General features: G+C 39.2%; 1 protein-coding gene across 1 annotated transcript in view; it reads right to left on the bottom strand.

Annotated features, from left to right (window-relative positions):
* Nucleotides 1–25,691, bottom strand: part of alx4a (ALX homeobox 4a) — a 28,494-nt gene extending 2,803 nt beyond the window's left edge. The window contains exons 1-2 of the mRNA XM_041792280.1: nt 25,316–25,691; nt 4,087–4,406 (exon numbers count right to left, since the gene is read on the bottom strand). Of these exons, the coding sequence (XP_041648214.1) occupies nt 4,087–4,406; nt 25,316–25,691 (696 nt within the window). The remainder of the gene's footprint in view (nt 1–4,086; nt 4,407–25,315) is intronic.
* Nucleotides 25,692–26,020: the final 329 nt, after the last annotated feature.

Below are 26,020 nucleotides of genomic sequence, written 5' to 3'. Positions count from 1 at the left end.
ATCAGAGCTTTTTATTCATCCCTAATCTCCTCTGACGTCTAAATCCGACACGTCTGATTGCTGAAGGTTGCATTGTGTTTGCATTACAATCATAGCTTTTAGAGTAATTTAAATGTGTCAGTCAGTGATGGACTTCAGACCTAACATGCTTTGTGTTGAACTCAGCAGTTTGTTTACACCCTTTGGCTATCAGATTCTGTCTCTGTCTTGACTCATTATTGCACGATTTTAACCACAGAAATGCTCAGTTTCTGATACAGTGCTCAAATGTCATTTCTAATTCTTTGTTCAAACACCCAAAGAGTTAACATGGGAAATAGAAAATTGAGATGGGATTATAAGTGTGGTTTGTTTACATTTTCCTTTTTAATTTCCTGAGGCCTGTAGCTCCTGGCTTTGACATGCTGTCTCCCTCTAAATTAAAGAGGAACACAGAGCTGAGGACATCATCCGTCTTTCATGATATGTTCATACATTTTCCTCTTAACTGTCTAGTTCCTCTCTTTACTGTTCATAATTACCAAATATATAAGAGACAAATATGAAAATTAAGTCTCTGATCTGCTCACTGTCTGTTCACTTCAGTCTCCTGGCTATTACACAGGCGGAACATATTTTTGTGTTGCACACACGGCATTGTGACAGTAATTGGTAAAGACCATGACAGCTTAAGTAGCTGGTGGACTTTCAATGAGGCTTTATTTATGTTACAACCCCAGAGAGAGAAAGAGCAGAGAAATGCCAAAGCGGCCCCAGCAGGAGAGCTGTACAGGCCTGAAAACACTTTGAAGTGAGAGTCCAGCTCAGAGGATTGATAACCCGCCTCTGCTGTCATTCATGTCAGCCTCCATACCAGAGTCAAAAGAAATCCCAGACTGAGCCTGTCTTCAGTTTTCCAACACCCCCAGAGCTCTAATCATAATACTGTGGAAACATCCTGACCAGTAATGTTGGTCATTAAATGGAAGTTTGTTCTGTTTAACCCTCAAATCTGCTACCAGATGATTTCTTATTATGCATGTCATTTAAGCCAAATTTAGATTAACAGCAATGAGAAAAAGATGGTGCAAACTGAGTGTGGTTGCCTTTCTCAGACAAAACTCTTGGAATCTCTTGTGTGTTAGTACATCTAAGTTTTTGATAACAATGCAGCCAATGTATCCACTTGTTGCTTTTTTTAAAGTTTTTTTGTTTGTTTGTTTGTTTGGTTGGTTTTTTTTTGCATTTTTGCATTTTTCCATCTTCTTTTTTTCAATGAATAGCTAAAGAGAGACATGAAACACAGGGAGAGAGAATGGGGAGAAACATACACCAAACACATGCCGAGACCAGGAATCAGTCCTGTGACCAGTGCCCTGAGGACCACAGCTGCTGTCCATGGGTGCCTACACCAGAGCCCCACTTGTTGCACTTAAGAAAAGTTTTGCATCATAAATATGATGCGCCTAATCTCAATCAAATGCCTTATGATTTTTGTTTATTGTTGGGATCCCCTTTGGCTGTACGGTAGAGAACAACAGTATTCCTGCAGTCTGGTGGTGTAAAGATAAACTGATCTGAATTAGTTAACCGATCTATACGTCAAAGATCTGAGCGATTGATGCACTGGCTTTAACATTAGAGATTAGTTCACTGGGTCTCTGCTACTCATTCTGCCATCCATCCATCCATCTCCTCCTAGAGGAGTCCAAGGTGTCCCAGACCGGACAGGATATATAAACCTTACAGTGCATCCTTGGTCTTCTTCAAGGTCTCCTCCCAGCTGTGCCTGGAACACGTCCACAGGGAGGTGTCCTGATCAGATACTTGAACCACCTCAACTGGCTCTTTTCGATGTGATTTTGGATTTCGTCCTTCCACGCTCAATGTCTTTAATCTTGCGTGATATGCGTTGACCTTTTATTTGGAACTGGGAGTTACATCAGTGGTACGTCTCTGCTAGGTAGTTAGGTATGTTACAAAAAGCATCTTAAAGTGACTCTTCTCTCGTTTAGAAATCAAGTCATGTGGATTTAGTATGAAGGACTAGTATGGCTTGATCCAAAAAATTAAATCACTAAAAATGATCTACTGGTTTACAACTGCAACCAAACTTTCAACCACAAAATTGTACTGGTAAAAACCAAACCATACTGATAGCTGTTTCAAAACCATGTGTACAGAAATACAATGCCGAGACACCAAACTCTTGTTTTGTAATACAGAAAAACCCCACAACAACTGCAAAGGCAAACTCCTGCACTGTTTCTGAGATGCACAAATATATAAGCAATGTTTAGTTACAAACTGTTGCCTAATTTGTGAAGTTTAGATAGTGCTCTCTGTGCTTCACTCAACAGCTTTATGTTAAAGTCCTGATGAAGAGCTTACTTTTTTGTTTTAAACTTTGGTGATTTATGTTACTGTTAATCATTTAAATAATGGAGACAGCTTTTTTGCAAAAAATATCCTGAGTTTTGAAAGTTTGACAGCTTTGAATTTGGATCTTAGGCTCTTAAAGACAACTGTGTTTGCCAGCTGAACCCTGAGCTCTAACAGAAGGTAAATCTGAGAAATGTAATGTTGTTAAAACCCCGACCCTTGACGTTTGACCTCCCATGTATCTGTGCTGCATATGACTTGGATCTGAACTTACTCTCTCCCTTTGAAAGACTGAGCCTGAAAAAGCAAACAACTGCAGGCCTGAAGGTCCTTGTTTTCTTTTGAGTGAGCAGTATCTGAAAATGAGGTGTAATATCCTCACAGTTTTACTCTTTGGCCAGTTTCATTTTGAAGAAAAGTTCTTTTCAGCTTCTCAGCAGCAGTAAAGTTTTTCTTTTTTCACCTCTTTCTCTTCAAACTCAGGATTCATGAGCTGCGAGTCAGTTTGCGTGTGAAAGACCTTAACAGAGTACAGAGCTCTGTTCTCTGACCGACTAGGCATCTCGTGTCTTTTATCTTTTTAACTTGAGTGTTTAAGAGGGCCGCTGGGAGGGCTGAGGGCTGTAAAGCTGCATCCATGTGAAGCCAGCAGGTCTGTGATAGTGTGAGCAGCAGAGCGGTGCTGAGCTGCAGACCCTCGGTGTCTCAGGGCTGAGTTATAACCCTGCGGCTGCACACACACACTCACACACTTCCTGTGTTTCACTGCAAAGCCTCTGTGGTCAGCGCTCCAGCTGGACATGTAAAAGATTATATTTAATCAAACTCTTATCTCACAACATATATGGCTCTATCACTCAACAAAAACAAAACACAAATATCATATCTTGGCACTTGTTTTTAAAAAAACTTGAATATGTCATAAGCTTCGAAAAATTCTCATTGCTCATATGACTTGAGTTATCATATCGCTAACTTGGTCAAAGCTCCTGGGAAGAGTTTCACACCTCCCCTGGACACCACAGCAGGGACACATTCTTGTCTGAACAGGATGTTAATGAAAGAAAAACACAGAAAAGCCAGGGGCTTTGGTAGTCTGTGGTGCACACGTACATGCACTCACACACAGAGAACATATGTAGAGGAGTTGTTGGAGGTCTTTTACTCTGTTCACCTTTGTAGGAATGCAAAACAGCAGTCATGAGTGGACTGTATGTAAATCAGGCCAGAAGGTCACTAGAGGGGTTTCTGTACGCCTCAGGCTCTTCTAATACCATCAGAACTAAAAACTGTGCTCAGGTACAAAGGGTTGAGTAAAACACATCTCCTCATATGTGGATGAAAGTCTGCTCCCCTACGATCTGCACATATGAGGCCCAGGCAGCTAGAAAACCTCAGCCCTGTGGGCCCCCTGGCCTCTGTGAGCTCCCACTCCCCCACTCTCTCCCCTCAACTCCCACATCACCAGATAAATCTCTCATGTTGTTCTGTGAGTGACGTTATCTCTGTAGAGCTGCAGATGTTGAAGGATCCATGAGGTTGTGTTGTTATAACACTGGCCTCTGCTATGACAAAGCCCACTTTTTCACTTTGTGATAGGACAGCCATGTTGAGGCAACTTAGTCTGCCATATTATTATTTACAGTCATTTGAACTAATTGTGTATATTTTGATACACAAGCTGCACAATTCTACATATCAGTGTTGCATAGGTTCCTGTATTACCTGCACTCTTGCTTCAGTCAGGTCAGTTCTCAGTGCCAGCTGCTCCCGGGCATACACGTCAGGATAGTGCGTCTTCTGGAAAACCTTCTCCAGCTCCTCCAGCTGGTAGCTTGTGAAGGTAGTGCGGTTGCGTCTTTTCTTGCCCTTGTTGCTTTCGCCTCCATCGCCCTTATCCAAAGGGCTAGGCAGGTCTGTTCCTGGCGGTCTATCAGAGGCTGTCTTCACGCCCTGATCCTTCACAGACAGGTAGCTGGGGTCCATTCCAGGTGGATCAGAGTCTGGAGCCAAGTCAGAGTCTGTCAGACCTGAACTGTCTTTACCTGCACAAACAGGAAACACATAAAAAACATTCATTCTTAAGATTTGATATGAAGTTGTTGGAATTAAAACTGTTTTTTTTTATGATCAGGTAACTCTCTGTGGCCCTGCTGCGACCTGGACACCTGTTTGAGGCATGCAGCACTTAGTCCAAAACAGATTTCCCCAAGGAGAAAACTAAGTGGAGATTACAAAATCTTGTTGTATCTTACTAAGGAGATAACTCTGAAAATAAGGAAAAGTGCATTAAGTCCTTAAAAATGCTGTCTGCTATGAACCCATACTGTCACGTTCAATCATAGGCCTTGTTCACACCAGGGCTGAACGATTTGCAAAAATAATTTAATTGCAATTTTGTTCCCCAGATATTGCGATTTAATATGCAATTATTCTTGGGTTAATCTTATGTCTTTTTTTAACAAATTCAAACAATAAATAATTCCATAAATAAGACCATGTGTATTGAAAACAATGGAATTATTTCCAATGCAATTAATCCATAGTAGCATGAATCTGAATATGGGGGTGCAACAAGCTTTAAGCTATAAAGGAGGCGGCTGGGTTGGGGGAGTTGAGGCTTGCTACCAGCTGATTGCAGCTTAGGTATGACTTTCGTGGAGTAATGCTAGGTTTCATCAGTTTTGAATAGAATGAGCTAACTATTGTTGCTCATATTGCAAATGTGTAGTCATTTGCTTTGTTTTAGGGCATTATTATTTTTATGTCACTCATTTTGATTAAAAACATACACAAAACACAAAAAGGAAGATTTTTATAAACCATTATAAAAAAATTGACACTTGAATGTTGCATAATATGCATAACATCTTTGCTGCTGCAAAAAACGGGATTTACTGAACTGGTATTTTGACACATTTCAAGTTATAGAAATATTGCAACTTCTTAGATTGGAAAATTGCAGCAGGCCATATTGCAATTTAATCTAATTTGCGATTAATTGCCCAGCCCTAGTTCACACATACAGGTATTTTTGAAGTCTGAGGTATTTCTCTGTGTTTTGATCTACTTTACACACACTAACGCTGAAAATGCACCTTTTAATAAAAACTCTTTCCAGGCTGCAAACATGCTGCAACTCTACTTAATGCATTTTTGTGATAGGTAAAACAGAGATTTGAGCTTGTAATAACAGGAGCTAAAATGTGCTGGTGTTAATGTTGCTAACTTGACTTTTGACATGTGTACACATACAGTTGCTCACACACTATGTTGATGAACAGAGACGCCTGAATGGACAATGGAGGTCACTGCAGCTTCATACAAAACTCTGACGACACAAACCCCACTGTGTACGGCGGCCCTTCTGGATGAGACCCAGTTTAGATTGTGGGACAACTTTGAATGAAATGGTCGTTACAGTACACTGTTGTTGACATGTCATGCTCTTCATAGCATGAAAAAGTGCAATTTTTTCCTGTTTTCATGTGGACAAGGATGTTTAAGAGAACATAGTGTGTGTTGACAGGATTATTTTTGAAAAGGGAAAAAGTCCTTTCTCAAAAACTACCCACCTACATGTGGACTAGGCCTTAGGCTGTATATCAGCTAGGACTGGGCGGAATTCATTTTTTAATACCATCATACCCTCCCCAAATTTTACCAGGGTATAAGGTATTACCGCCAGGTGTTCACATTATACACAACATAATCACACTTTACAGGCACTTGTTGGTGTGCACGCACATGGTTAGCAAGCAGATTGCACCTCTCCCAACGTTTCATTAAATCCTCTGTCAAAACACTTCGAGTATAAAAAAAACATTTATAAGGCAAAGTTTGCAGGGGCGCTAGAAGTGATTTATAGTTGAAGAATTGTTCTTGAACTTCATGAATTAATTGTGCTACATCAGGACAGAGGAGCAAATGAAGTTTCTCTCTTTTTCTTGTTTTTTAACCAGACATGCGCTCTTTTCCTCTTCCTTCCCTCCCCTCCTCCCTGATTTAATATGAGAAATGATAATCAACTGTTACCATGTAGGATCTGGGAATGCAAAGTAATTTTCTGTGTGCTTTTATAAGATAAATAAAGGCCTTTATTTTCATTCATTTCCACGTTTGGAAGTTTATACACTGTTACAGACTACTTCAGTGCCTAAAATAACCACAAGGCACCGATAATCTTTATCTACATATCACATATAACGTTTTTCCCCATTCCTCATCACTGATCTACACCAGACAGAAGAATTAAAGTGTTTTTAAACTCACTCATGGATCAAATCAAAGCCACTGGTCCATATTTAACAGTTTGACAGAGAAGAGTACCGCGGTGCCAACTATGCCGTGCCATCTTGCGCAAGGATACATGGGCCGATGTATATGCTCAACATTCGAATTGCCACATTAGCCCCATGCCAATAACAGAAGTTCTTTCATCACTTTAAAACATCTTCCCACGCAGGCAGAGTTGCTGCAGGTGGAAATGGACTGCATACTCTAAAGGCAATTACAATCAAAGTGCGCTCATTACACAGCACCATCTTCATGATATACCATGCAATATGTAGGATACAGTATTACCATCTTACTGCCCATTCCTAATATCAGCATGAAAAGAGAAATTGCTGCCTGGGAATTAGTGCTCCACCTGCAAACTGGTTTTCAGTTTAACCCATAAGCCCTGCCTCCTCCATGTTGAAAGTAAGCATGTGTGAGTTAGCTGGCCAAATGGCTAAATTCAGATATCAGATTAGTCGGTGCAAGATTTGTGAGTCTGCTAAACTAACACTGTAGCTTCGTTTGATGGCCGCTACCTTCTTGTCAGAGCTTTCCCTGGCACTTTGGCCGATACCGATATTTAATGGCATTTTTTCCACTGTGAAAACACCAATTCTGTGCTGTACTACAAATATTTTTTTCTAAATATTGGTAGTCTATTTTTTTTAGAAACAGACATAGAATTTGATTTTCATCAGAAATGAAGGATGTATTGTTTTGTTCAAATACAGCCATACATTAATGAAAAACTTACAGTAATGTCTTTGGGTTACATGTGCATTACATGCTACATGTATTTTTAAGAGTACAGCCAAAGTCATCTGCATCTTTTAAGATAATAAAAGCAGCAAAATAACCTGCTGACATTGCGTTCCACAGTGCAAAAAAGAAAAAAACTTATGCATTTAGATTGATTCTTCTTATTACTCAGCCAGTTTGCGGGATGGCTCCCTGAGGTACTCCTGACAACGTGCTTTAAATAACAACAACAAAAAGACAGATTCTTAAATGCAAAAAAATCTAGCTATAGTTCAGAGCTTGAATATGATTTTAAATTTTTGAGACTCAAGATGAACAAAAGAATAAAACTCCAACTAAAGTAGTTCTCCTGATTCTGCTTTAAACACCACAAACTAACTAAGCAACCAAGTTTAATGGGCATTTCACTGTAAACAGCTCTGTAACAACACAGTGACACCCACATCTTCAATACTGGAGACAGGACACCTGCAGAGTGTGTGCCATGCATGGGAGACTTGGCTCACAGAAGTCCATCATTGCTTTTGCCATGTTTTGCGCACTGTCACGTAGGACGACATGAACGTTCTTTTTCTCTATTTTCCATATCTGAAACATGTTATCAAAAGCGGCTGTAACTGTGGCTGCTGAGTGAGCACTCTTGTGAGTGCAGGACAGGCTTTTTAAGAGTGAAATCCTCATATCCACTGAGGCAGTGAGGCTCAAAATGCTAACAGGACAATACTTGATGTCCATATATCTGTGGTGAAGCTAATATGTTTAGTTTTAACGAGGAGCTTCTCTGTGTCACTGGAAACTAAGTTTTACAGTTCAGGTAAGGCTTTAAGCGCCTGCTAGGTATAACGTAGCGGGGCTTTAAATGCATCATTAGCCCGGGGAAGCCTGTATATTCTACCACAATGAAAGGCTGTTTATCAAGAGCTATAAATTCAATGATTTTCCTGTACAGCTTCTTACCTTTGGGTGGTCGCTGCTGTGTTTTTTAGCTTTGTCGAATGACTTAAGTAGAGGCTGTTGATGAGTTTTCCCTGGCATGAAGTTTTGTCATTCTTTATCTTAAGAAAGTCCATGTAGTCTTCACGTTTTTTTAGATGCAAAATAAAGCCGTGTTGTTGAGTCCTCCTCGCATCACATGTACTTTACAAACTTCCCACACACAGCCAACATGTTGAGTTTGACGTCACATTATTGGCCGTACAGATCGGCGTAAATTTTATTATACCAATAATTAACTTTCTAAGCTATTACTGGCCAATACCAATATACTGCTGATAATATCGTGCATCCCTGATATTTTAACTTCACTTTTGTACAGCAGGAGGAGATCGGGACACATTGTCCATTGTACAGTTCATGATTTCACATACAGGACTTAGCCTAAAATTTACTGCAATGAACATGGAAGGCTAAGTGTTACACACAAACACTAATATTTTAGCTTCAGGCTGCTAGAAGGTTGATGTAAGTTGTTTTTATTCTTCAAAGGAGTGAGTTTTAAGATAAAACACATTAAAAGTATTCTGTGTTAAGCCTTTAAAAATGATTTGCTATTTCATTGTGCCTTCTTTCAAATTTGAAACTTGGTTTGTGTAACTTTTGTAACATCTTGGATGTTAAGAGAAATACAACACTTACATAAAATGTTAAAGCACAAGTAACGGTGAAAGGGATGAACTATTCAAACATCCTGGATCTATTTCCTAGTCTTGATTTTTCTGAGAATTCTGAGAGAGTGAACACACTATAACATTATTTTCGAACCTCTCCTCTACCCAGCTCTAATTTTCTGTCACTTGCCTCTGGCAGCAAATGAATGGCTTGTAGAAACAGTAAAATAATTTATTGGGTCTGATAGGGTGGAACAAAAGAATTTCTCGCTCCTTGTGAGGAAAAAGTTGGGAAATCTGTTGGCACTTGGTGTTGAAAATGTCTCGATCTGTTTGTCTGTCTCTCTGTAATGGATGGCCTAGATCACTGGCTGCTCACACGATCCAGTTGTAGTTCGTAGATCATTCTATGATGTGATGGGAAACAGACACCAGAGCCATCATTCTGAGTGGTGGCAGAAAGTTTCAGCTTTTTTACTGCATAATAACCCCTCCTTCTTTCCCCGAACACTGTTTATCAGTCCTTACTGTGGTTGACTTTATCATGTGGCTGCAAAGTCACCTGGCAGCAAGACTGTTGCAGTTAAATTGCCGGGGAGTGATTCCTAGAGACACATCTTTCACTCTGTCTTCCACTCTCTTACACACACACACTTGCTGTCTTAGCTATAAACCTCAGGCAGCTCTCTGATCATAAATTTCCACTGCGTGTGTCTGCCAGTGTTCATGTAAACTGGCAGCTCTGTTGTGCCTGCTGCTGCTGCCCCTCACTGAACTATCCAGTTTATTTACACATCTTAGGGTGAATACATGCAGCCACACTGTTGGGGATGTAATGGCTAAAAACATTTGGTCTCAGGCTGCTTGGTAAGACCTCTGAGCCTCTTCTCTTTGGCTCAGTCTAGTGGCGACTCTCAGCGCTGCAGCCTCCTGCTCCTCAGCACCATCTGAGGTGAAGTTATTTTCATCATTTGTCAGGTTAGAGCCACGAGGTGTGCCTATATCTGAGCTCTGTGACAATTCTCAGTACTCAGTCAGCACAGAAGATCTCACAAACACACACATGCACTCAGCGACCCTCAGCTCACAGCCATGTTAGGTAGTGAGCAGCAGGGTGAGATGGACGGATAGCCTGTTACTGACTCACTATCTGTCTGAGAGACGCATGCATGCAAGTGTTGATTTCAGGTGTTTTTGCCAGCAGAACAAGTGTGATGATATATGGCTCTCCTTCCCTGTTTTTATTGATACAATTATTATGCCAATTGCAACAAAAAAAAAAAAAAACGTGGTCCCGTTTGAAAATACCCGGGTAGGGGGGGCAGTTATGTCCCTGCGCCCCATGTTAAGAGGCTGGTGTCCTTGACTGTGGGGGCCCAAGTTCAGATCAGACGTGTGGCTCCTTTCCTGCATACCATTCCCCACTCTCTATCTCCCCACTGTCTCCTCTATGAAGGCATCATAGCCTATGAATAAAGCTGTTTACCAGGAGGCTAAAGGTTAGCCACAGGTTAAAAGAGCTGATAGAGCTGACATTTTGAATTTGGTGACCAAAATTACCCATTAAAACTCATCTCCATAAACCAAAGGTTGGTGTCACTGAGAGTACATCTTTGTTTACATAGTCTGTGAATTGAAACTGACAGTCATTACTTGTACAGGGTTGTTGCAGTGACCCAACATCATTTAAAGTTGTTGTACTGTTATTTCATTCTATTAAGTTCCTGGCGGTCTATCAGATTAAGTTATTTGACTTTATTTTTTTTAATGCTACAAAATTGTCACTTTTGTACATGTTTGTCCGTCTATAACTTGTCTGCATTCAGTGCTGAAATATTGAGATTTTCTGTATCATCAAATGGAAAGATCACCTGTCATGGATGATAACAATATAACTGGTGTCCAGATCTTGTGTATCTGATCGAAGACGATTTAAGACAGTTTGATCCAGTCAGCCCAGCTGGTCATTTAGGCTGAATGTTGTAAACGGAGCACAATTTGAGGCCATAAACACGCGAGTAAGACAACAAAACAACAGTAGCAACATTAGCAGTCTAATGGCTAAAACATCAGCAGTATGGAAATACTTCAAGCTTGAGAGCTAAAACGGTCCAGCTACCACTTGCAGCATCTGTAATGCAACTGTTGGTTGGAGATGGTGGTTTTCCAAAAGGAGAACTTTCAGTTCATTTTAAGGTATCAGTGGGTGAAGAAATAAGATCAAGGGAGGAAAACGTTCTGGAGAATCTCCAGTTGAACCTAAGAAATGTCACTGTGATAACAAGAGTGCCTTGTATTTGATATTCAGGTTTTACTGCATTGCTAGTGTTTTAGTTTATGGCTCAGATTAAGATGCTCCATTTCAGCAGGTATTGTTTGTGTATCTGTGTCATTCATTTGGCTTTGATTCTATTCAAGTCAAACTGTTGACACCACTTTAAATTGGAGTTGGGATTTTCTGAATACATTTTTGAGTTCAGTTTTTGTTGTGACTAATATAGTCAATCTAATTATACCACTTCTAAGTGGGATTGTAATATTTCAAATTCATTTTTTGAATGCACTTGTTATTGTGACTGTTGAAGCTGTTTACAACACTTTAAAGTGGAACTAAGGTTATTTTAATTCATTTATTTCAATTCATGGGTTTTTTTTTGACTGTTCAGGTGTGTCAGCTGTTTTGACCACTTTAGGTGGATTTTTGATTGTCTGACATAATTCATACAAACACTGCACTAAGTGAACAGGTAACTTTATTTGTTGACTAAAATTAATTAAAAGTTATTAATATAATTATATAATTAAAGTGAAACAGAGTTATTACACCATTCTGAGTAGAAATGTGATTTTATGTGTTTTACAACTATTGTAGCTATGTTAAGTTAAATGGAAGAAACTTGAGACATCTAGTAGTTCTTCTGTTTATTTAAGTTATTTTTGTAAACAAAAACCACTGAACTCTATCTAGGCAAATATGAGTTATGGATTGGGACTCAGAATCAGTAGATGGTCAAAATTAGAAAATCAGATCTGGATTGGAGGCCAAAAATGGTGATTAGGATAACCCTAAATATAACTGTAGTTCACAATCTGGTCATCAGACATCATCATGTGTCTGAGAGATAACATTATGTGATACATTTACTGATTTATTAAGCCCTGATGGCAAGGGAGGGGTTTATTTTGAAACTTGTGACATAAGATCCTGAAGTTATAGTACTGATGTGTAAGCTCCTCTGACTAGCTTTGGGTTTGTATTTATGTAGTACTACTTAACTTCAGGGTGATTCGTTAAAGCCATATGTAGGAAGTGCTTTCAATAGATCCAGATTTTTGTAACAGTCAATTATAGAAGTAGAATTAAGAATCTTTGCAATGAAAACTGTAAAAACATAGAAAAAATGCTTAGGGCAGCATGCAACTTAACACTAATTGTTTTTCAGTACTATATGTTATTGTTTGTGTAATTCCAAGCAAAACATCAGAATTAATTTGTCTGCTTCATAACCTGTTAAGGACTCTGGACAGTTCTTATAATCAGGTGAAACTGTTGTTACTGTAAGTAATGCTTTTTATTAATCCAAGTTGAATGTCATTAACACATTTTTGATGATGCCAAAGTTGTACTGAGGTTTGATGTTGAGGTCTAGTAATGACCACAAGGCCTTCCTTTCCTTTCATTCCCTCTCAAGCAAAGCACATGAGATCTGTGTTTTCAGAAATCATTTGTCAGCTGAAGTTGCTGTACTGATTAAATCATCCTAGAAAGAGGAGAGTAAACCCTGTGTTGTTATTTAGTCTGCATTGTTACCCACGGCAATGAAATTGGCAGGGTGTTATGTAAAGGGTTCCGTATCTTTGTTTGTTTCTTTGTTTGTATGTGTACAAGATAAATCGAGAACAGAAAGTCGGATCTTCACCAAACTTTCAGGAAATATTGGGATAGTGACAGGGAAGAATCGATTAGATTTTGGTGATGATCCATGCACCCGTTGTTTTTTTCTCGGACTTCAAAATTTTGATCACCATATTAATCAATGGGAGCGTAAGTTCCTTGGTGGCGCTGCTTAGGCGTGGGTCTGCCACATCTGCCGCCTCAGACGGCCATTCTAGTTTATTATTTATACATTACATCTCTGACAGATTACAGGTACATCTCAAAAAATTAGAATATCATGAAAAGTTCAATTTTTTTGTCACTCATTTCAGAAAGTGAAACCCATATATTATATAGACTCATTACACATAGTGTGAAATATTTCAAGCCTTTATTTCTTTAAATGTTGATGATTAAGGCTTACAGAAAATGAAAACCCAAAATTCAGTGTCTCAGAAAATTAGAATATTGTGAAAAAGTTCAATATTGGAGAGTCATGGTGTCATACCTTAATTAGCTAATTAACTCAAAACACCTGCAAAGGTTTCCTGAGCCTTTAAATGGTCTCTCAGTCTGGGTCGGTCGGCTACACAATCATGGGGAAGACTGCAGACTTGACAGATGTCCAGAAGACAGTCAGTGACACCCTCGACAAGGAGGGTAAGCCACAAAAGGTCATTGCTAAAGAAGCTGGTTGTTCAGAGTGCTGTATCCAAGCATATTCATAGAAAGTTGAGTGGAAGGAACAAGCGTGGTAGGAAAAGGTGTACCAGCATAAGGGATAACTGCAGCCTTGAGAGGATTGTCAAGCCAAATCCATTCAAGAATTTGGGGGAGCTTCACAAGGAGTGGACTGAGGCTGGAGTCAGCGTGTCAAGAGCCACTATGCACAAATGGACACTGTCAGTGATGATTTGGGCTGCCATGGCATCTGCTTGTGTTGGTCCACTGGGTTTTCTGAAGTCCACAGTCAATGCAGCCATCTACCAGGAAATTTTAGAGCACTTCATGCTTCCTCCTGCTGACAAGCTTTGTGGAGATGCTGATTTCATTTTCCAGCAGGACTCACTGGGCACGTGCCCACACTGCCAAAGGTACCAAAAGCTGGTTCAATGACCATGGTGTTACTGTGCTTGATTGGCCAGCAAACTGGCCTGACCTGAACCCCATAGAGAATCTATGGGGTATTGTCAAGAGGAAGATGAGAGACACCAGAACCAACAATGCAAATGACCTGAAGGCAGCTCTCAAAGCAACCTGGGCTTCCATTACACCTGAGCAATGCCACAGGCTGATCGCCTCCATGCCACGCTGTACTGATGCAATAATTCATGCAAAAGAGGCCCAACCAAGTATTGAGTGCATAGAAATGAACATACTTTTCAGAAGCCTGTCATTTCTGTTAAAAATATCCTTTTTTTGTTGATCTGTGTAATGTCATATTGTAATATTGTAATATAATAATGTAATATTCTAATTTTCTAAAATTCTAATTTTCTGAGACACTGGTTTTTGGGTTTTCATTATCTGTAAGCCATAATCATCAACATTTGAAAGAAATAAATGCTTGAAGTATTTCATTCTATGTGTAATGAGTCTATATAGTATATGAGTTTCACTCTCTGAAATGAATGAAAAAAAATATTGAACTTTTCATGATATTCAATTTTTTTTAGATGTACCTTTACGCTTCAGGGTTGTTGACTGAGGATCCATGTTCTTGAGGCAGACTATCTGTGGGTTCAGCCTACAACTCTGCCTCACTGTCTCTGACAAACATGTACTTTAAGGTTTGATGGGAGTAAATGCCCATAATCCAGCATAAATACTCTGTATTCTTCATCATAGTTCCCTGGCCTGCACCCACAGTCCCCATCAGGCGAGGGCTGTCAGGCTGTTTGAAAGCATGAGGCCTCTCTCCGATCAAAGGCTGTTGTTTAGATCACATGTCACTGGTGTTTTTTTGTCAGGGGTGGGATATTGTGACAGTCTCCTGCTTATTTTTCATACTGTCTCTGCTGGAGCTGCCCAAGGTGAACAGCAGTGGGCTCTCCTGCAGGTTGCCATGTGTATGGAGGACGCAGGAAAGTCTTACAGCAAACAATGCCTGTCAGGATATAACCACTGTAGAAAACTTACACTGCAGCCCAAAATTGTTCAGTTTAGCTAACACCAGCAACCTTCTACTTTACCAGTACTATAAGTTTAATGAAGTCTTTCTATTTGTCTTTGTCTTTTTGCATAAATATGCTATGAAAAATGTTTTGAGCTGCAACCACAGAATGTTCTATTTTCACTGCAGTGCATCCAGCAGTCAGCATCTGTTTCAGTTTCTCTGCTCATTTTAGAGGAAAGTCTGATTTAAAGAGAAAGTTCAAATGCACAAAAGGTATTCAGAACAAGCTGAGCAGTCATTTACACTTAACTCATCAAAATATGTTCAACACCTACTGAAGATCAACACAGCAGTTTGTATAAAAGTCTACACTTTCACACACTACCTATTAAACTGTTTCTACTTATTTTTACAGCGCAGTGTGTCACTGTTGGCAGTGACATCAAAATCAAAACAAGGAGTGATTTAAGGCTTCCACCGCGCCTCATTTTTAATTTATAGAGGCTCTTCCCATGTGGAAATAAGCACCAGAGTGACGTTGTTGAAGGTCAGGCGTTCGGTGCGGGCAGCTATTAGTTCACAGTCGAAAACGAGGGGGCAAAACTTCAAAGTGTAATTTAACTGGCTGTAAAGCGACAGGGCACCTTCCCAGCTTCTTTATTGACTGGGAGGACTGGGGTCAGCTCCCCGTGTTAAGAGGAAACACTATAAATTACACTCCACACGGCGACTGACTGAGATTAACAACATGTTGCTCAAACTGAAGCAGAAATATCCGAAACAGAGGGAAACATAAACAGCAGAGACGGATTGGAAAGCTAAAGAGAAAGCTGACTTTGTCAAACTAAATGACAAAAAGGAAATGTATGAGCAGAATATTTATTTTAAAATGTTTTGGGGGTTTGTTTTGATGACCTAAAATAGGAACTGGGATGAAGAATTGAGCTTTAGATGGTGGATAAATCTGAAGCTTTTGTTGGCTGCAGACACAGATGCAGGCTTACGCAGATGTACAGTCAGCTATGGCTGAATGATGTTAGTCATGTAACATGAGAAGTAAAGCATGATGGGAAACAAATCACCAACTGAAGATTGATGTAAGAGTAAAATCACTAATATATGCATACTGGTGCTCAGAGAACTGTTATAATCTACAGTGATTAGGGATGCTCAATGTTGGATTTTTGCCAATATTCTGATATTTACAAATTTAATTTTGGTCAATATCTTAATAGATTTAATATAAAGATACTTAAATGTATTCAGGCTTAAAACTTCTATCCTTAAAACACACAATTTAAAGTTTAAGGATAAATAAGATAAATTTCAGTCCTTAAATCACACTTGAAAGTGTAAGAAAAGACTTCAGCTGTGTAGATCTGCTCGTCAAACCTAAAAGCTAACTAAGTTGCTGTTGGCACTGAAAATATTGAACTGATATATCAGCTGTAAATATCGGCCTATTCTGATATTTAACTTTTTTTTAGCTGCTATCAGCCAATACCATATCATGCTGATGATAATATGTGTTTCTACTTAGTATGTTACTTGCTAATTTATATAACTCATGGAGTTCTTAGCTGCTTATTCAGCCATACCAAAATTTAGTTTTGGAAAAAACAGGAGTGCAAAGTTCATAAGGCTTTACCTATGTAAAGAGAGGGACATTTACACCAACTCACTAAGTGTACAGAGGACTAAGATATTCCTCAGAAGTCGATCAAGAATAGTATGTTTGTTTTGGCTTCTCTGAGGGATTTGTAGATGACATTTTATTGTTCTTTATTGGGAGATTCATAAAATGATCATGTTAGAGCTGCATGTAATCATTACAGATCAATTATGAAAGCAAAAAATTAAAGAAATGTGTATGTAATCAACATTTATAAGAGTGTATTTGTCATAAACTGTTCTGTAATGATTAAATGAAACTATCAAATTCATTGTCAGTTGAATAGCATTATATATATATATAAATATTAAGCAGCACTTCATTACAAATGATAAGTGTCGGTTTATGATACAATTTAAAATTGTCTGGTGAAGTCACTTTATCAGACACTGTCCAGCTATCCCCACTGCTGTAATTGTCAGCAGGCAGTTTGCCACTGCAATTATGACAGCGCCCAAAAATCAGCTGTAGGATTCCTCCTTAAAGGAAAGCTCATTTTATTAAGTGGATACACACATAAGGATTTTCTAATCTTAAGAGATTTTTTATCTGTTAGAGACCCCACACATGAAGATAAAAAATCAGGCATTGAACAGTTTTGATTGTACTCTGTATGGTGTGCTCAACTAATCCCAACACAGCACACCACACACATCATGATTCTGTCCCACCACCGATCTAGAATCTCTTCCTCCAAGCCAGAAATCGCGTGATCTCACGTGATCTAACAAAAAAGAAGAAGAAACATAGCAACAACAGGACAACACAACATGCAACATGGAAGAGGACACACAAGAAGAGGGAATGATAGTGTTCTTGGGACTATTTTTAATGGAAAATCACGAACTAAAAAAAAGAAAAGAATGTAGAGAAAATCCTGGCGACAGCACGAACACGGACTTTATAGTCTACTGGGCGAGCTAGAGGGGAGTTGTTGTCAAATGAAGCTAATTGCTGGTGTTATTAGCCTAGTACCACAGGAACAGGAGTACACCGAACTTTATGATGCTTCAGCAGGTCAGCCATGCTTGTTTTTATTTACGCCTGCTTCCTTGTTCCTCAGTCAGCTTGCTTCTTGATTGGCTACATTCCCTTACACATCACGATCCACGGAGTCATGAATCGGGAGTCGTCGGCTTTCCCCACACAAAAAGATTTTTGGTCGTAAATATTGAACAAGTTCAATATTTATGATTGTCTGCCCCTACCGTTTTTGGAGCCGATTATCAAGACAAATTCACTCTTAACACACCTTAGACCACAGGATAATCTTTTAGGATAATCTTATAAGACATAAAAACAGCCTGATTATCTTTATGTGTGTACCCCGCTTTAGTTAAGATGAGATAACAGTTTTCCATTTTCACAAAAAAATGTCTGGCATTACAGGCTCATCAATCCTTGCATCACAATCCCCATCAAAAGGCATCAAAACTAAGGGTCAGCTGAAATTGGTTTCTCAGGGCCGATATCAATACCGATTATTTGTGGTGCATGTGACCGATGATATTTAAAACCGATATGCATTTGTCATGACAAATAAAATGTACTTAATGTGGCAAAAGTAAAACTGCATGTTGAAAAATTAAGGAAAATAAACAATTTAGCACTAGCTCTGTCAACATGAGAAACAGCACAAAGCCACACTGTAGCAGCAGGAAACAGGAAGTAATGCCGTACAGGCCCACCCAGGCCTCAGTGCTGATTGGCTGGTAGTTGTGTGACATCAAGCAAGAGTCAAAAAGTGTTATCAGGGAAATAAAATGCTGATAATAATCAGCTAAATGCCAGATATCTGCATCAGTAATCGGCCAGGGCATTGATGGGGTTGCCCCTTATAAAAACATTTTATTTTAAAATCACAGTGTAAAATTAGTCTGTGATCGGTTCTCACAATCCAGTGTCAACAAAAGCCTGTCAAGCAGTTAAGAGCTGTCATCTTAAAACAACGTAACATATTCTCAATAAAACTAAGCCCCCGAATAAATGATGCAATAAAATAACTTATAATATTTTACTTAAGTGTAAAGATCAATTGTTTAAAAAAAAAGCTTTGTCTTAATGCTTTGCATTTACACGGCCAGTTGATTTTCTATAATTTAGTGAAAAAAAATTGCCATCAATACTTAAGTACTTAGGTCATGAAGTTTGTTATGTATCAATGTGTGTGTGTCTGGATGGGGGGTGGAGAGGGGTGAAGTGTTTACATAATCTTTATTAAAAGTAATGTGTTTTGTCCATTAGTTACTCTGTACTTAGCCTCTGTCAGTGCATCACTGTCCACTGACTCTTAGTGTCTGCTTTGAGGTTATGTGCATAGAAAAATTACAGTATGAAAACTGAGTAAACCAAAAAAAAGTTGTAGGTCATGAAGCTGAGCACTTAAACACTTTATAAAGTTTCATAAAATTAATTTGAGTCACAAATTCAGGTGACAGAAGGCCCAGTCATGAAGGCCCAACCCTTTTGTTTTCGCTCTGCCATTCAGCACATTATTGTACGGATGAAAAAAAAGCTTTAAGTAAAAGTTCTTCATACTTTTTCATACCATCGATGGCCGTGTGGTTGTCTGTTCTTTGAAATCCAACCCTGTCTCTTTTAGAAGTACAGATAACTGAACTATAATAAGCTTCCCACTGTGCCTGTTTGCTTTGTTGTCAGGTGAATTCATCAACAGGAATACTGAAACAATGCCCACACATTATCTACACACCATTCATATTTTAGTCACTGAAACAGTTGATCCGTCTCACAGACAGAACCTCAGCACAAACAGCACATTACTTCTTTTTCTTTATATAAAGCGTTCTCTAGTGATCGTGTGATAGGTAGCTGTTCGCTTTGAAATTGAACTCTGCTGACTGCGCAGGGTGAGGAACCGTCTCAGCAGGCTGTGCAAAATTCACAGTCTGTGAAAAAAAAGAATCCATAAAGCCTCAGACTGATAAATCACCGCTCACAAATGCCGTCGCCCCTCTGTGACTCTGCCTCCCTGCAGACCTCCTCAGAATGCTTCTTTCCCTCACATCTCTGAGCAAAACACAAAAAAAACTTCATCTTACATTTTTAATTATCTCGCCTAAACATCGAAGCATGCCATCGCAGCGGGAAAAGTTGCTTGAGTGCATGTTGGTGTGCATGCACATAGAATTGTAACTGCTTTGCTGGGAAACTCATAGAACAATGCACTTTCTTTTAAGAATCCAGGGACTGAAAATAAGATTTTTTAAAGCACAAAAAGTCAGAAGTTGCTTTGCAATAATCCCTATCAGACTCAAGTATGTGTAAAAATAACGTTAACCTTGTGTAACTATATAATCATACACCAACTGCTTGTACTAGCTTCATGCTAATTACCATTAATGAAATAGAGCAGGTTAAAGAAATACTGGCCAATCATAAAACTTTAAAGTTCTCCTTGTTCCTATTAATGCAGTCATACTGCAGATGCATGCATCCAATGAGTACACATATAATATTAAAGAAAGTAATAAGTAGAATGCTAACCATATATAACGTGTCTTGTTTTATAAGAATGCATTTTAAGCCAAAGAATGTATGTATTTTTTTGCATCTTAAAACTTGAACATGTTTTGAGATGTAAGGTTGATTATTATCGCAAAACCAAAAACAAATACATGTAAGAAAGACCCAGAAACCAGCCAATCAGTATGAGAGAAATATGCTATTTGCATTTGAGTTGTTTAATATTGTGAGAATATAATGCAGTGCATTGTATGAATCAAACTAAATTGTGGTCATCATTCACCATTGAATCGCCACCAATACCTCTGAGGATAGCAGATAGCTAGCTTAAGCTTCTTCTGACAGTGCTGTAATTAGATTTAAAGATAAGCCAGCATTACTTGATTTATATTATTTTTTTTTCTGATTTACTGCAGTAATTTCAGCCATTTCCAATTTTATTTTGCAAATGGTCATATGACAATAACAACAAAATTTGTGATTTTTTTTCAGCCCTTTAACAAATATTTTATGGCCTTTCAAAGTAGAAACTACACTGCATTTAAAGATCTGACTTTTCTCTCAACATAACTGAAGTGGGTACCTTGGAAAAATCTGTTTTACCTAAAAAATGTTGGTCATGGCTGTTTAGAGGTGACAAAAATGATTCAGTCTTGCAAAGAAAATAGAATTTGGAGATTTAAATCAGTCCATGTAAAATGAAGTGAGTAAAGTGGAAGAAGTTGTGTAAAAGATCTGAATCTAACCCTCTCTGTCACCTTGATTCAGTCACTCATGCTCGTTCTTGTGTTCAGTTTACATGATTTAGTGACAAAAGTCTCTCTCTCTCTCTCTCTCAGCCATGCAAACTGAGCCTAATGTAAATTGCTGCGCCAGACTTTAAGCTAAAAGGTAAAATGATCCCGAGTCCTTGTCACCTCCACTCATGTCACTGACTGGTGGAAGTGTGTCTCGTTCGTCTGGACTGTGTGGCTGGTTCCCATTACTCCCTGCTTTAACCAATCAGCCCAGACGACCATAAGGATAAGCTAAAATGGTTGTACTGGTTAAAAAATGGAGAGGGAGAAAAAGGCATGGGATGGGAGTGACAAAAACAAACAATGCAGTGCAATCAGCTGAATTTGCAGATGACTGTATTGAGACTTTTCTGGAAATATTTAGACTTGTAGAGCTGCACAGCTAAAGGAAAATCTCACTTCAGCAAATGAATAATTTCTGCTATAAAGTTGCACTAGTGGCAGTCTGAAGTGTATTCACATTAGTAGTGTGTTACTTTTGCAAATGTGTCATTATCCTGTTGAATGATTTGCTATAAAAGACAAAACAGTGTCAAAATCCCACAATAATTAGGCCTACATTTTAAGAGCCGTGTGACACCACAGCACCATGCCTAGCCTTGCTGGTGTTAAATGTTTACTGTGTAAAACTGGATCCCAAATGTTGCACTGTGTTCTGCTTTTACATCAGATACTTTAAACAGGGGGTTTCCAATGGATTCTCTCTGCTGTGTGCATGCAGGGAGGCTCGGCCCACTCTCCAAACAGACGAGGGCAGGAAGCCGAGCTAAAGGTCAGCACCCCTCAGACACAGAGAGAAGACACGGACACATCAAACGAAGAAGAGTAGTGTCTCTAAATGATCACAAAGACTAGGAGGGGCCTGCTTTAAGACCATCAAGAGACTGGTTGAATCATCCTTAGGGCCCTAATATCTAAACAAAGAAATCCCCTCTAAAGTCAATCGTTTTATTTTGATACTGATACGCGACTTTTTGAAAATACGAATTCTGTATTTATGTGACGTAGGAATCCATTTTATACTTAAATTCTTTACAATAATATAAAAGATGTAATTTTTACTTCACTGTATGTATGTGACGCCTAGTTTCCAAATGAGAAAGTTGCAGTTGGGTTATAGACAAAATGTGATCACCTTAAAGTATGTAAAGATTAAATTTCACCAAAGTATTTCAGAGTTCAGTAGTCAATTGCATGTGTCACTTAAATAATTCAGTATCAGTACGCACCTCTAATTCTCACAAATTGCACTAACAATTTTTGGTTTTGTATTTTTTTGTAAGGTTTTGATCATGTTTTTTTTCTACATCTTTAAAGATGCAGTGCTTTTTGCTTCATCTTTTGTGCATATTTCCATATTTTCACCAAAGAATGCAGGGTTTTTATTTTAACGAAATGTATCCGAGCACCTTTATTTTCTTTTTTGTTTAATTTTTAGACTTCTCCAACTTTACATGACACTGATCAGCCTACATCTTATTATCTTCGCATTTTCAGTCTCTGCTGAGCTGAGTGTTGTCTATCCTCTAGGAGTATCCATCCTGATTTGATGTAACTACATGATTGGCAATGTGCTGATTTAAAAACTTTAAACATGTATTTACAGTGTGGTTAAGTATATTAGTCAGACATGCTCTTTTCCAGAAAGTAAAGTCTCAGCTGTATTTGGCTGCTCTGAGAGCAGTCATCACATCACCTTTGACTGACTGCATCAAGCCACAAAGAACAACAAGACAATTTGAGGCCCCTCTTCATTGTGTTTGATAAAAGAGATGAGGCCGGGAGTAAGATAGAGAAAGATGTTCCAATAAACGCATCAGGAATCATTATATTTCTGCTTGGCTTGTGAGTTCAGTGTATTTTACTGCAATATAATCTTCAGTCAGTCAGGGGTGGAAAGTCAGTGGAAAGATGGTTCACTCCAATGTGCAACATCCAACTTTGTCAGTCAATTTCTTTTAAATCTCTGCAGATTTTTCACATCAGTACAAGTTTTATTTTTATGTGCATCTTAAAAATGATGCTAAGATTAGGAATACAAACCTTTCCTTTTACCAGTCTAAAAGACATTTAGTCTCTGAGGGTCCCGCAGTGACTGCAGGAGAACCCAGTCAAAGAGAGAAGCTGACATCTGAATTGGATTAATGCAGAGCTGCTCTTGTCTAAACGCTGAGAGGTTTTTTTCCTACCTCTTCACTGTGAATCCGGTCACAATGTTCAAAGCTTTGTTCGTTAGCCTGACAGCCTGAGGGAAACCAGCGGACAACTTTGAATTATGGGTCATCAAAATTTTCATCTCAAGGTTAAACTTTAGTCGACAAAAATCCTTATAAATTGGTATATTATAAATGAGTGATGTTTTAATGAGAGCCTGAATTTTGAATCATTCGTAAGATTAATAACTTGCAGCATAAAATAAAACGTAGATTTAACGGATTATGTCAGGGTTAATGGGTAATAAAAACTAAACAGCCATTATAGACGACCAGGATGTGTTTTTAAAAAAGACTGATCTCTGTTCTTGACTGTTAAGAGCCATTTTTAATTTCCTGCCGGCTGATATCCAGAAAGTGTCAGAAAGTTTCCAACGAACATTTCAGGATAATGCCGAGGGACAAGTTGCGCGTGCACATCAAGGAGAAAGGAGTGATGGCGTCATGCGTCAAAGCCACGAGACCAATTCCATTTTCTCCTTTTTTCTCCTTTTCTTAACGCAATTTTAAAACCATTTTGGCCATTGTAAGGGATGAAAATTGAGATTTTTCGATGTTTTTCCGCTTGTTTTAAAACATGATTTTCATAAAGGGGGTTGGACGTTCGTGCACAAGCTAATTTAGCCAACTTTCCGCTGCTAGGTGGAATATATAGTTTGAACCTGTCGCTAGGCCTATTGATCTGATCGACTAACAAAAGGCTACGACAAAGCGGCTTATTTATCTCTCTGTTTGGCCTTGTTGTGCAGATTTTAATTTTCCATGACAATATTTAAAATTAAAAGCATATTGAGAGAAAAGGGAGAGACACAGAGACGGTCAAAGGGTGAAAAAGCTCTCGAGTTTTGTGACTTTATTTAAAACCAGGTTACGCTATCTCTATTTTTATACATTTAATTTTACACAGACCTAGCTTAAATACAAAATAGGTCACCCACTTCGGTGTCCAAAAACAGCGTGAAAATGAAAGTAATTCAAAACTGCGTGTAGGTTAAATGTATTTTGTGAAAAAAAAAAAAAAAATGTTCAAAATTATTGTTATTTTAATGGCCTTTGCTCACTTACATGTGCACTTTTGTTTCGTCGTTTTTTGTTCTTCGTGGTTTCTTGAGCCCTTTATTTTCTCTTTTAAATGATGGCCTTTACCTGAACACTGCATATTTATTTAGATGTGGATTAGGCTGATAAAGTTAGGATATCCAATGTTCATCCGCTGTGGTGTGTGTGTGTGTGGTTGTGTATATGTGGGGGTGTTTTGTGTGAACAGGCGCCTGCTGTAAAGGATAATCAGGTTTAAAACATGTTTTTTTCTCCTTTAAATGCACCAAACATCATCTTTTGCCTCTTTTGAATGACAGTTCATGTGTATATTTCTCTAAAGTTGCTGACTTAGCCTAATGTTGGAGGTAAATGCATTCTGGTGAGGGAAAATATCCGAATTAAATCCTCTTTAAAGAGGCCGGCAGCCTAACGAGGGTCAAAGTTTTATTTCCCCCCTCATCATTCCCTCATTACAGCGCTGCCCTGCGCAATTAAAGCTAATTGGAGCCAATCAGGGAGCGCAATGAAATGAAAATATTATCAGTTTGGAGCTCACTGTGTGCGCCATCTGAAAACCTGCTAATTCAATTGTCCGACTCAGCTCCGATATTAAGGATTGTAATGCAGATTATCGCATTAAAAGCGCCCTAATTTAATTTTGATGACCAAAGGGACAATTTGATAGTCGGGAAGATTATGGCTCTTCTTAACTGCGTTACGCACATCGCTGCTGCTTCGTGTCGGTGGGAGCCGAGGTGACCCGGGGAACGTTTGGTGACGATTTTACGCACGATGGACGTGTGCAGTCTTGGTAAGATTTCCAATGTGCTCAAGATGGAAAATGTTTTTATAGTTCAGGGTCAGAGAGGGTTGAAATCTCACAGTTCGGTCTGCTGCGTTCATGAAACCAAAGATGCCATTTTACGCAAAAGTTTGTGCTGTATTTGCGGATTTTGTGGGAACACGATGTCAGTCATGACTGACTGACATGTTGAAAGTCACCTGCACATGAATGAGAAATGAAAATAAAACTGCATTGATAAACATATTATATTAAACAGAAAAACCTCCTGTGATGAAGCCTGAGGGATATTTCTGCACTCACCATAGCACGGAATGATCCCTCCGTTGTGTCCGCTCTCCTGGTGCAGTTTGCCCTCCTCAGGGGGTGTTTTGCAAGAAGACCTCTGCATGAAGAGGTGGTATTTGCTGAAAGAGTCTTGCCCAGCTGCGGCGGCATCCAATGACTGGCAATCCTGCTGCTGCTGTTGCTGCTGCTGGAAGGGGCTCCGGGACTTTTCTCCGTACGCCTGACCTTTGTTGGGCAGGAAGGCAGTGGGGCTGTATTTGGTGTCAGAGGCTGGGAATGTCCTAAAGTGGTCCGTGTGGTGGTGATGATCCCTACCTGGCGCTGCAGAGGGGCTATAATATGAATCCATGGATGTCATATCGCTGTATGAGACGCACGGCTCGGCGTTCATACCTCTAAAACGAGTCAAGGGGAGAAAAAGACCCAAACTTTTTTCCCTTTCTCTCTCTCTCTCCGTCTTAGTAAGGGAAGCGCAGACACCCCCCTCCTCTCTCCTCTTCCTCTACCTCATGCAACACACACACATGCACGCAGACACCAGTGCACAGCTGGGTTTGGTTATAAAACGATTCAGATCTCTTCCAGGAACCACTGTCGTTGACCAAACAGTCCAAACTCCCCCTCAGGTTGGAGCAGAGTTACACAAACCGCGTCTGTCCTAAGAGGATGGGACGCAGATCTCCTGGCTTTCAGGACCTCTCCCGAGTGATTCTGCTGATG

Source organism: Cheilinus undulatus, linkage group 1, assembly GCF_018320785.1.
Source record: "Cheilinus undulatus linkage group 1, ASM1832078v1, whole genome shotgun sequence".
Lineage (NCBI taxonomy): Eukaryota > Metazoa > Chordata > Actinopteri > Labriformes > Labridae > Cheilinus > Cheilinus undulatus.
Note: the sequence above shows the minus strand (reverse complement) of the source record. Positions and strands in the feature narration are given on the sequence as shown.